Source organism: Heteronotia binoei, chromosome 4 (genome assembly GCF_032191835.1).
Source record: "Heteronotia binoei isolate CCM8104 ecotype False Entrance Well chromosome 4, APGP_CSIRO_Hbin_v1, whole genome shotgun sequence".
Classification (NCBI taxonomy): Eukaryota; Metazoa; Chordata; class Lepidosauria; order Squamata; family Gekkonidae; genus Heteronotia; species Heteronotia binoei.
This window is the reverse complement of record NC_083226.1, coordinates 123,202,771-123,215,364: the sequence shown is the minus strand read 5'-3', so window position 1 is coordinate 123,215,364 and position 12,594 is coordinate 123,202,771. Positions and strand designations below refer to the sequence as shown.

The 12,594-nt window shown below is 43.1% G+C and overlaps 1 protein-coding gene across 3 annotated transcripts in view; it reads left to right on the top strand.

The window, feature by feature from the left end:
• ADGRV1 (adhesion G protein-coupled receptor V1) overlaps positions 1–12,594 on the top strand; it is a 556,327-nt gene that overhangs the window by 264,132 nt on the left and 279,601 nt on the right. For all 3 annotated transcript variants that reach the window (XM_060235701.1, XM_060235702.1, XM_060235700.1), the window contains 5 exons: positions 644–1,051; positions 2,587–2,771; positions 3,715–3,961; positions 11,264–11,403; positions 11,967–12,127. In XM_060235701.1, the coding sequence (XP_060091684.1) occupies positions 644–1,051; positions 2,587–2,771; positions 3,715–3,961; positions 11,264–11,403; positions 11,967–12,127 (1,141 nt within the window). The remainder of the gene's footprint in view (positions 1–643; positions 1,052–2,586; positions 2,772–3,714; positions 3,962–11,263; positions 11,404–11,966; positions 12,128–12,594) is intronic.

The following is a 12,594-nucleotide window of genomic DNA, read 5'->3' as shown; positions in this document are numbered from 1 at the left end:
CTATTTCTTTTTTATTGGTTCTGCTGAGCCACTGGGAAGTGAACAATTATTTTTTCCAGTAACTGACAAAGGCAGTGACTATTCTCCAACATGTTAATTCATGTAAGTAATCATACTGGTTCATTTACCAAGCAACAGGAAACTAGCTTAGACAGGCTTCCTATCAGCTGTTTCTAAAGTATACTAGTTATGCCATGAACATATTTATAATTAGTACAAAGAACAGTGGGAGCAATTACTTCCCAAATCAGGTGGCATGCTGATGGCTTGCCCTAAGTGATACTCTCTGCTCTCACAAATACCTATTCAATGTATGCTTTGATGCCATCTCTGCCTGTCATTCAAGCATCACATAATGGACACACAACCCAGAGAGGTATGTTCAGAGACCAGCTTCACAGACAAACACACATTTCTCACACTTCCATAGATTAGTCTGACTGATGAATTCTCTATGTTCATATTTAGAAATTACCCAACTAGAAGTTCATAAGTGCATAGATTGTCTGTCTGTTTGTCTAAGTGAGACGGGTGACTTTTACCTTTATAAATGTACTTTTTAAAAAATGTAATAATTGGAAACAAATCTGTTTTTGTGCAGGATTGTTGAATTCTTAACTTGAATTTATTGTTTGATTTCAAGGAGCTTTCCAGACCTGAAGCTGTTGGTCACATAACTGTATCACCAGCCATTTCTGGGCAAGATTTTACCAGATCTGAGGGAACACTGTTCTTTGAACCTGGACAGAGAACTACCATTCTTGATATAATGCTCACTCCAGAGACTGGATCCTTAAATCCATTTCCTAAATGCTTCCAAGTTGTGCTTTTCAATCCTACTGGAGGTGCCAGAGTTGATGACATCTATGGTATTGCCAACATCACCATTGTATCTGATTCAAACTCCCAAGCAGTCTGGGGACTGGCTGATCAGCTTTACCAACCAATTGATGACACAATTTTGACTAGAGTCCTCCAGTTGTTAAATGTCAAAGTAGTCTTAGAAAGTACGGAAGAGCAGCTTGCTGCTGTGATGTACATAATTGACAAGGTACATATCAAGATGCTCCTTCTGTACTGATTAATGCTGGGCTTGGACTTAGATGAGGATGCAGTAACGCTTTGGGGGATATGAAACATCAAAATGTTAAGTTTCAGGTTATATTGTGTGACAAAAAATATTGCATTAATTCTAAAGACTAATTGAACCTTTAGGAAACAGAACCTGTTATCAAGATAATTGCCTGGTTGTTTTATCAAGTATTAAAATGTAAAGGAAATAGTTCAAATTTACATATAGTGGAGAATATTGTAGTTCTCTTTCTGTACAGTGGCTTGAATAAAAGCACCTGGCTTCACCATCAGAAAATGGAGATAGGCATTTGAATAATAATTAAAATCTGTTCAGAATCTCACCCATTCTTTGATCTTGTTAAAATATGTAATCTCAAATAATTTCTGACACAGTTTCAATATGACTGTTGTTCTACTGCCTTTCTTTAAGTCTGTTGTTCAGTTTCCTAGCCAGTATGAAATGTTGAGAAAGAAGTCCAGTAGCAAGTATGTGTGTTACAAGGACATTGTCCAACTAGAAAATTTTGCCAGCATTTCCATTGAACTGGATTATTCAGACTGCCATTTTTGTGTACAGTGTTTCCACTTCCTGCCAATTATTGCAGCATGCCAGTGACTTTGTAAAGGCATTATGAATCCTGTTTGCTTAAGCTATTGTATTTTCTGGGACTGTAACTTCTAGATAGCTGGCTCAAGGTTGACTCAGCCTTCCATTCTTCTGAGGTTGGTAAAATGAGTACCCAGCTTACTGGGGGTAAAGTGTAGATGACTGGGGAAGGCAATGGAAAACTACCCTGTAAAACTCTGCTGAGAAAACATCATGATGTGATGTAACCCCATAAGTCGGTAATGCCTTGGTGCTTGCACAGGGTACTACCTTTACTTTTTTTACCTTTTAGGCAGGTATGAAGTAGGAAAGCAGACATGTTTGTTCAGACTTGGGAATGGGGGAGGAAAGAGGCAGATCCCCCCTAGAAATGAAGATAAGTGTGCTTTTGGAATCAAAGTTCAATTCCTGTCACCCACATATTCCATTTTTATTTTAAAAAGATCCTTCATATTGCCCTACTTGAGGTCAAATACCTCACTGAGTCTGTACAGCAAAGGAGATTTTTTATTGATTGCAAAACAAAGACAGATTTACATATCAGTCTGTAATTTGGGTTGAAGAGTACGATTCCAAAATTGAATTGGGGTGCGGGGGAGAGAAGTAAATTCAGAAATACAGTTTCCTATTCAAGCCAATGGAAATGAAGACTGAATTTATAAAGTAATATTAATAGCCTTAATAGTGATATTAAAGAATCTAAATAGCATTTTTAAAAAGGAAAAAGGGCTCTGAATCTACATATAAAATGTACATCCTTACTAGGAAACACATTTAGGCATAGAATGTTAATTTAATTGTGGAAAATCTTTGTTCTCTTCAAATAATTTGTGAAAAAAATTGCATGATTGTCACTTGTGTTCCACTGAATAATTTTATTCTCTCACCAACATTTTCTCTTTAAGGTATTATCTGAAGTGGAGAAGCATCCACTCACTGAAACAAACCGAAGTCTTTTGTATGAGATCCTTTGTGCACTTATAAATCCTAAGCGCAAGGATACTCGGGGCTATAGCTTCCTTGCTGACATTACTGAGAAGTTTGCCTTTTCTCTCCCTATTGGAGAAATGTGTGGATCACTGGGTGAAAGGTAAGATTTTTCACATACAGAATATGCCAGAAATATTCCCTGAAGTTGAAGTGAACTATGAAGCACCATGGTTTTGGATATATCTCATAATTCCATGGATCAATAAAGATCTTGGTTGGGCAAAACTTTGCATTGTGAACTCTTTAAAAATCTGACATTCTATAGAATTATAATAATTGTCAGTATTTGAGAAGACTAGGTAGACATGAAGATTACTGAAATATATTTTAGGCTTGCTTGGGAGGGGGTGTTCTGTCAGATGTAAAAACTTGTGTACTTGGAAGAATCAATAACCATCAAAAGAGGACACAGACAATTTTAAGAAACCCTTAAAATAGTAACACCTCAGACAGGGACAGACTGTCCTCTGAGCTAAATAAGAACTTAGAAACTAAAAAAAAAATTGGCAGAGCCTTTGGCAAGACTCTTCAATATAGTTCTCCAAGAAGGTGCTATGCCACATACATGGAAGAAGGCAAGAATAGTGGCTCTGTGGAAAGAAAACCATGACTGAGTTCAGCCATCCCGTATTTTATTTAAATCAGCATACAGAATTGTTCACTTCTTTATTTACCTTTACATTGAACAAAATTATTCATCTGTACATCAATCAGGACCACACTGGATTTATACGCTATATTTGTAGCTACCTCAATGTTATTGACTATTTCCGAGCAAAAATATCAAATGTGCAATATTGCTTAAAGCATATGAGAGGTCGATCTACTCAGGCCTCTGAGAGGTTATAGTACCATGTATGGGGAGATCAGGGCAGGCAAGTGTACGTGTGAAATATCCTTGATGACAGTTTCCCTTGCTTGTAATTACCACTAATACTTTATTGATATTACTAATAATAAGCAAACCACCCAATAAAGGTAAATACCTGCTTCACATGTTTTCTTTCACGGTTGTAAGCAGTTTTTCTCTATTGTTTGAGCAGAGGCAAAACTATCCTTGACCACTGCCCTTACATTGTTATCATGGCCCATTCCTGGTATCCACAGCAAATCAATGGGCACATATTTTATGGGAAAGATGGTGATTTTATCAGAATACCTGAACGCTTATTAGAGATTTCTGATTCATCTCACTTGAAGGATGTAACCTGTTGGTTTGTTCAGTTCACTGAGTATACCAGCCAGCAATGGTTTATCACTGGTGATAAAGGAACTGCCCTAAAAAACAAGGTATGACTTATTTGTTGTTATTGATTGGACTGGTGGGTTTTTTTTGTTTCCTCTAGAAAATTCTGAGCTGCTTATGTGAGGCTGCCAATAATTTCCCATCCAAGCACTAAGCACATCCATACCTCCTTAGTTTTATCTGTCATTGCTATAGATTTTGTGCTTCTTTCTTTTAAGATTAAGCAGAAAGTGTTATTTTTTTAATGCTTAAAATACTTATGATCCAGAAGTGTAGTTGTATTGGTCAACAGAAGGATAAACTCACAGCCTATTCTTGTGCCTTTGAGATTGTTTCAGTGAGATAGGCAACAGCTCGCTGCATCCATGCAAATTTAACTGTTTACTTATGATTTCCAAATAAACTTGGTTAGTAGACTGCTCACTAAGAGCCTAGATTATGCATCCCCTTTCCTTACTTCTCCTTTCTGCTCCTCCACCCATGTACCCCTGCTTGTGTTTTCTCTCAATGTCATCGACTAACCTAGTGATGTCATGACTGTTCTATATGATTCTTGCAAATGAGTCAGCTGCCTGGTTTGCAAGGTACACACTAACATCAAAGGGCCTGGTGTGGGCATCAAGAATAGGAGTCCCAGGTCTGTGTTGGGAAATTCCCAGAGATTTATGGTTGGAGCCAGGGGAGGGCAAGGTCTGCAGGGACCTTAGTGGGTTATAATTCCATAGACCCACCTTCTAAAGCAGCCATTTTCTCCAGGGGAACCAATCTCTATAATCTGGAGGCCAGGTGTAATCCCAGGAGATTTCCAGCCGCCAGCTGGAGATTGACAATCCTAGGGGACCATGAACTATCTTGTTTGAACTGGCTTCACTGTTTAGATATCCCAGCTTTTGTTTTGTCACAAAGAATCATGCAGGCCTTGGGCCAGACAGCTGAAAGTTTATGGACACAGGACAGTTTATTGAATCTTCTTCGTGGTCTCTGTGCATCACACTGATGGGAAATAGGCACCAACGGTGATCATGATCGGTAAATTTAAAAGCTGCGGATTTCTGCGCCGAAGCCCCACTGCGCATGCTCACTGAGATGAGAGCAGACATCCCGCCAGTTTTCTTCTGACCGCCGCGCTGATCAGTCGATCTTTCGTCGCTACAGTTGGTGAACTTCTTTACTCTTAGGTTTTAAAAAAAATATTTAATATTAGATAGTTATAGTTCTTAGTTATTTAGTTAGTTATAGTTGTTTGCAATTTGGGGGAGTACGGGGTTCGAAGAACTATTTCCCACTCTTTCCACACCCTCCCCCCCGTCCTCCCTTCCAACTTTCGTATGGAAAGACGTTGGGGATTTTTCAGAAGGTGCTCCAAGTGTGGGAGTAAAATCGCCCCACTGGACGGACATTCATTGTGCCTGTTGTCCCTTTGGGAGCTCCATAGAACGGACTTTTGTATGCACTGTGCAAAATTTTCTAAGCCAAGAAAAACAGAGCTGCCCACCTTGCTGCAGCCCTTATTGAACAGGCGCTCTCCCTTCAGAAAATGTCTGCGCTGTCTTCATTGGAACGGGTCGATCAACCCACCGCACCAGCCGAACCATCGACCTCGAAGTTGCTTGAGACCAATCGTCCCCTTTCCGATGCCGATCGCCCTAACAAACGCTCGGGCTCGGCTGCTATGTTGGATTCCTCTATGCCTGCAAAAAGGCATAAGGAGGATAAGGATTCTCACCCAGAGAAGAAGAAGAAGGCTAAGAGATCGGATAAGCCGAAGCATAGCAAAACCGTCTCTTAAGCTTCTCCGACTTCGCCATCTGACCCGACGGCACCTATTGTTCCACCATTGAAGCTCTTCGCTTCACCAGGTCGTCAGCTAAGCCCTCCGATCCTCGCTTCGATGTCGACTGAGCTTGTCATATCTTCCAATTCTGATAGCGAGATAGAGCTAGCACAATGCTCCGGTACTGATGGAAGCCCACCCAATTGGCCCCGAACGGTAGCTGAGACCCCTCGATCCTGAAGCCCGTTTCCTTGAGGTTGACCACAAGACTCGCGAAGGGATCACTCTTCTCCTCACCACCTGCCTTCACAGATCCCATGGGATCAGCGTCAATGGCAATATTTATACGGGGCGTATCCCATGCAACCATCGTTTCCTTGGCTCCCTCCTCGCCAGATGGACTGGGATCAGTACTCCGAAGCCTCCTACCGATCCCAAACCTCTTAAAGACCACCCAGACAAGCACCATCCACGTCGATATCGAAGCCGCCCAATGCCGAACTGACTCGACATCATCGGGGAACTCGCTCGACAGAGCTCTTCGGAGCGAACGAAGACCGTAACAATGGACCCTGTCTCATCTCTGACTCCACACTTATCGGAGCGCTCTGACTCTCCTGATGCGTCACCCAGGTCCATTGATGGGTCGACCCTGGAGGAACAAGAAACAACCTCATCACCCAGGGAACCCTCTCCACCGCAGAAGATAGCAGAGGAACAACCCATTTCACCTTCTGAGAACTTAAAGTCTTATGGGGACCTCATTAAATGTATGGCTCAGTCTCTGTCCCTCCCTACAGTACAACCTCAACCAGTGATTACCGACACCGTCTTTGACATTGTTCAAATGGACACTCCTAGTGCAGTAGCTCTACCACTAACCACCGTCATATTGCATACTGCAAAATCTTCCTGGGAGAAACCAGCGTCCACTCCCATTTCATTGCGTAGGCTGGACCACATGTATCGCATACAAGAATCCAGTGCAGACTTCCTCTGCACCCACCCCAAACCCAATTCCGTGGTGTCCTCATCTTCTAAGGCGAAGAAGACACACTCTGCTTCGCCTGACAAAGAGGGGAAGAAATTAGACAACCTAGGAAGGTGGTTATATTCTGCTGGTTCCTTGGGTGTAAAAATTGCCAACTATACAGCTTGTATGGGTCGTTATCAATACGCCCTCTGGGAGCAAGTTTCCAACATCTTGCCTAGTCTTCCGGAACAGAGCAGGAATACTCTCAAGAAGACACAAAAAGAGAGAATGACTCTAGCCAAGCAGCAACTTAACTCGGCTAAGCATTCGGGTGACACCTGTGCCAAGACTCTGACAATGGCTATTACTCTGAGACGCCATTCCTGGTTGTGTTCTACGGCCTTACAACCGGACACGCAGGCTTACATCGAAGATTTACCCTTTGATGGCAATGGTCTCTTCAACTCGAATACCGATTCCGTTTTGCAGGAGATGAATAAGAGTATCCGAACCTCCAGAAATCTGGGGGTCTCCACATCATGTTCCCAAAACAAAAGGCCATGGCCAAAACCGTGGAATAAGAAACTTTATTCGAAATCTCCCACAGATCAATCTTGGCGTCCAAAATCTACACCACCATTCACTAAGCCGTCTTATACTGCCAAATCTAAATACTCTCCCTCGTCTTCTCAATCCTCGTGCCAGAAGGGCCCTAATCAGCCCAAACAGGGACTTCGACTGCCTTTTGTTCTCCCTCCCTTCCCACCCATCCTCTTCGGGCCATACCCGTCTTTTTCCCTTTCTTCAGGGATGGTCCAAAATAACCTCAGACCAGTGGGTCCTGTCCATAATCCGGCTGGGTTATGTGATCAAATTCCATCAGAATCCTCCCACCTCGACCTTCGTCTCCACCAGCCCTTCAAACACCTTACGAGAGGTGGTTCAGTCACTTCTTCTCAAACAAGCCATCAAACAAGTTCCCTTAAACCAAAGGGGACTCGGCTTTTACTCACGCCACTTCACGGACCCAAAACGAGATGGAGGTCTTCGGCCGCTCATGGACCTTCGAGCCTTGAATTTGTTCATCGCCTACCACAAATTCAGAATGACCTTGCTACCCAACATCTTTCCCCTTCTCAATCTAGGAGATTGGATGGCCATGCTCGATTTACAGGATGCATACTTCCATATTTCTATTCACCCCTCTCACAGGAAGTACCTAAGATTCACCATAGGAGCAGCCCACATCCAGTACTGGTCTTTGCCTTTCGGTCTTTCTACAGCCCCCAGGGTTTTCACCAAGACTATGGTGGTTATTGCAGCCCATCTGAGATTGCAGGGTATAACTCTGTTTCCGTACATAGATGATAGGCTCTTTATGGCAGAATCCAAAGCCAATTTTTGCAGCACATCACCATCACTCTCTCCCTTCTTCAGGAGCTAGGATTACAGATCAACCAAAAGAAGTCGCACCTACAACCCTCCCAGAGGGTGCAGTTTATAGGGGCCATAATAGACACCCTTGCCTGCAAGGCCTTCCTGCCACCAATTCGAGCAGACGATCGTCAAGCTTGTTCGGACCTTTCAGCGCAGTCCCACGGTCACAGCTCGCCAGGTGCAGCGTCTTCTGGGCCTCTTGGCTGCCACCACTTCTGTTCTGGTCTTCGCCAGACTTCATATGAGGATTCTGCAACTGTGGTTCCTCAAACATTTCAAATGCAATCTCGATTCTCCATCTCGGCTGCTGACCATCCCTCCAGAAGTCCTGTCCTCCCTCACCTGGTGGCAACAGCGGCATCATCTGATGGAGGGAGCACCCTTCCACAAACCATCCCCATCGATCACAATAACATCGGATGTATCCCTGTGGGGTTGGGGAGCACATATGAACGGCCTCTGCGTCAGGGACAGGTGGCCCAGTCACCACACGCATCACCATATAAATTTTCTGGAACTGTTGGCAATCTTCCATGCTATCCATTCTTTCCAGGCACTTCTCAGGGGCAAAACGGTAGCCATTATGACAGACAACACGATGGCTATGTCCTACATAAACAGATGGGGGCATGGTCTCCCGCAGACTCTGTATACTTGCTCTGAACATATGGGAGATGTGCACAACAATGGGCGTGTCATTGGTGGCGACACACCTTCCAGGGGACTTGAATGTGTGTGCAGATTTCCTCAGTCTAGGGGGAGCTTCGCTCCATGAGTGGGAGCTCAACTGGGAATTTCTCCAACCCGTCTTCCTAAATTGGGGAACTCTGGAGATAGACGTTTTTGCCTCACGCAACAACAGGAAATGCAAATTCTTCTGCTGCAGGGGAGGGGCAGATCCCCTGTCCTTGGGGGACGGTCTCATTGTACCATGTCATCAACATCATGTGTACCTGTTTCCTCCCATTCTCCTGATCACCAGGGTAGTGCAGAAGATATTGAGGGAAAGACCTCGTGACACCCTGGTGGCCCAGACAGCACTGGTTTTCCCTGGTTCTTCATCTAGCCAAGGGAATGTTCCACCACTTTCCTCAGGCCTCAAATCTTCTCTCTCACCAAAGTCGTGTGGTACACCACGATGTTCCTCATCTGAAATTAACAGCATGGCGTCTACAGTGAATCCGTTGTCAGACAGAGCTCAATTCATCATATTGAACAGCAGGAAACCATCTACACGCAAATCTTATGCCTATAAATGGTCGAAATTTGTTCAGTTTTCTTCTGATCTTTCCCTAGACCTGTCAGCTGCGGGCTTATCTACAATTTTTGATTTTCTTCTTTCCCTTTTGGATAAGGGATTAGCAGTCTTATCGCTACATGTTTACTTGGCTGCCATCTCTGCAAATCATTCCCAGATGGTCATTCGGTTTTCAAGCATTCTGATACTAAGAGGTTCCTCAAGGGTCTCTCTAGACTGTATCCTGCTGTGAGACAGCCTACTCCGGCTTGGGACCTATCTTTGGTTCTACATGCTTTCTCTGGGAAACCCATTGAACCGATGGCCACTTGCTCTCTCTAATTACTGGCTTGGAAAACGGCCTTTCTGGTGGCGATTACGTCCACAAGGAGAGTAGGTGAGCTAGCAGCACTCAGATGCGACACCCCCTACTTGTGTTTCACCAATGAAGGTGTAGTACTTCGTCCAGATATCACCTTTCTTTCCAAGGTGATTTCTCCCTTTCACTTGAACACTGAAATTTACCTGCCAGTATATTTTCCTAATCCGACTACTGAATCTGAATGGAGACTGCATGCCTTGGATGTGAAACGAGCACTATCTTTCTATCTCCATCGTGTGCATCCCTCTCGGAGGGACTCCAGACTTTTTGTATCTTATGCCACAGCATCCTTAGGGCAGCGGATATCGTCCCAAAGGCTTTCTAAATGGATAGCTGAAACCATAAAACTTTGTTATCTATTGAGCAAGAAGCCCCTGCCAGGGCCCATACGAGCCCATTCCACTAGAGCTATGGCGACTTCAGTGGCTTTCATGAAGGGTGTGCCACTCCGGGACATTTGCAAGGCTGCCACCTGATCCTCCCCGCATACGTCCATGACTCACTATGCACTGGACCTACTTCTACGCCAGTATACGTTGGTGGGCCGTGCTGTTCTGCAGTCTCTTTCCTGCTGGTGGACTGTTGCACCCGCCTCCAGGTAGGATTTTGGCTTGCTAATCTCCCATCAGTGTGATGCACAGAGACCACGAAGAAGATAAACAGGTTGCTTACCTGTAATTGATGATCTTTGAGTGGTCATCTGTGCAGTCACACTACCCGCCCTCCTTCCCCTCTGCTGCCGGTCCATCTTTGGGATTATGCAGTGGTCAGAAGGAACTGGTGGGATGTCCACTCCCGTCTCAGTGAGCATGCGCAGTGGGGCTTCTGGGCATGTGCACTGGGATGTCAGCGCAGAAATCCGCAGCTTTTAAGTTTAGCGATCATGATCGGCGTTGGCGCCTATTTCCCATCAGTGTGACTGCACAGATGACCATTCGAAGATCATCAGTTACAGGTAAGCAACCTGTTTTTCTCAGGGCTAAGGCCGCTTGGAGCAAAATTAAATTTTGCTGGAATGTAGTTATGTCATAAGGCTTTTAATAGTGCCTTGTTAATGCAGATCAGCTGAGTAATCTCCAAACTTTCCCTTATAAGCAGATTGTGATAATGGCAGTTAATATGATTAGTTTACAGCAGAACTTCTGTGAATGCAAATGGATACAAATAACATTTGGAATTTATATGTACATAGTTTGAGGACAGGTTTGGTTAAAGATGTTCATGACTGTGGTTCAGTGACTTAACCATGATGTTTTTGCCTGGCCTTGCCTGTGAAGGTATAAATTTAAGGATATGGGACTGTGGATTTAAATCTCTTGGTACCCCTAGTTGAGGGAAAATTGAGACCTTTACCTTTGAAAACAGGAAAGGTCCATAGTGACAAAATGATGCTTTTCACCCCAATTTAATCCCCAGTACCTCCAGAGGATCAGCCTAAAATCCTCCTAAGATAACACTGAGTTAGCAGTCCAGTAATTAATTCAGGCCATGCCATGTACTGTATGCAAATTAAAAGAAAAAAATTCCACTTTACCTTTTTCAGATTCTTTCCTTGAGTGTAAAAGGTTTGAGTTCACTTCTGCTGAAAGATAACAGTTTTGTCACCTATCGAATTCATTCTCCAGACAGCCGAATAGTTCCTCATAAATCTTTGTGCCTGCTTTGGAATCAGGCTGCTGAAAGGTATAATTTTCCAATACATTGTTTTACTTTGTGTATCTGGCTTGAAATAAGTGAGGCTTGTTATAGCAGCTGCAATGGCATACTGGACCTTGCTAGCTCCTAGTTAAGGTTTGCTGAACTAAATGATGTCATAAACCCAAGTCAAACCACTAGGCCTTGATCCCAGCTTAGAGGAGTGGGAGAAAGGTATTTTCAAACCCTTTCTCAGGTCTTCCAAGTCTTCCCAACTGTACAGACCATATCCGCAAAATTTGCCACCAGAATCTGTTTTTCCCTAGATTTGGTATAATTCCTAGTCAGATGATTTCTTTTTTCTTGTCTTGATACCCTTTATTTTCCCTCACTTGTTCCCTCAATCAGTATTTCCAATACAGTGAGTGACACAGATGTCATCCCTCGTATGTGTGGAGTTTCTGTTGTGAGTTGTTCTTGTGATGGAACAATTGTGTGCTCAGTTGTCAGTATTTTTCTTGTACTAATGGTTGACCATATTTTGAATTATGATTATTAAACACTGATCTGAACGTGAATGAACATTGTTAACCTTTTTGTTTCTTTTGCAGCTGGTTGACCGATAGTCAGTTCTGTAAAGTGATGGAAGAATCCTCATATTATGTGGAATGCTCTTGTTCACACCTGTCTCTGTATGCTGCCTATGCCCAGACAGACACCTTGTCCTCTTATAATGACGCTTTTTTCTCATCTGGTTTCATCTGCATTTCTGGTCAGTTGCTAGGTTGTTATTATTTTAATACTCATGGATAGTATACTAACCTTGATGTAGGAAATTGCCCTGACTGGGAAGCTTAGCCAAAAAAGAACAAACAGACTATGTCTGAAGAAGAAGAAATAATTGTAATTACTAATAAAATTACTAATAAAACTTTGATTGCCATACAGACCAATAAAAATAGAATAGATTTATTCTTCATGTAATTTGGGAAACAAATTTGCAGATGATTTGTATTTGCCCAGTTTAGCGCTGCAAAACTGGGCTATTACAAATGTATATTCCACTTTAATAATTTCTGCAGTTGTGCCAACTAAATCAATCCTTTCTCTTCTTCACAGACCTGGTGGTGACTTAGACCCTCTTAATACTTTTTTTTTTGGTGTACAAGCAGGATATAACTTTAAGGATATAATTAAAAATGAGTGGTATAAATGAACAACAACAACAACAAGAGTTTG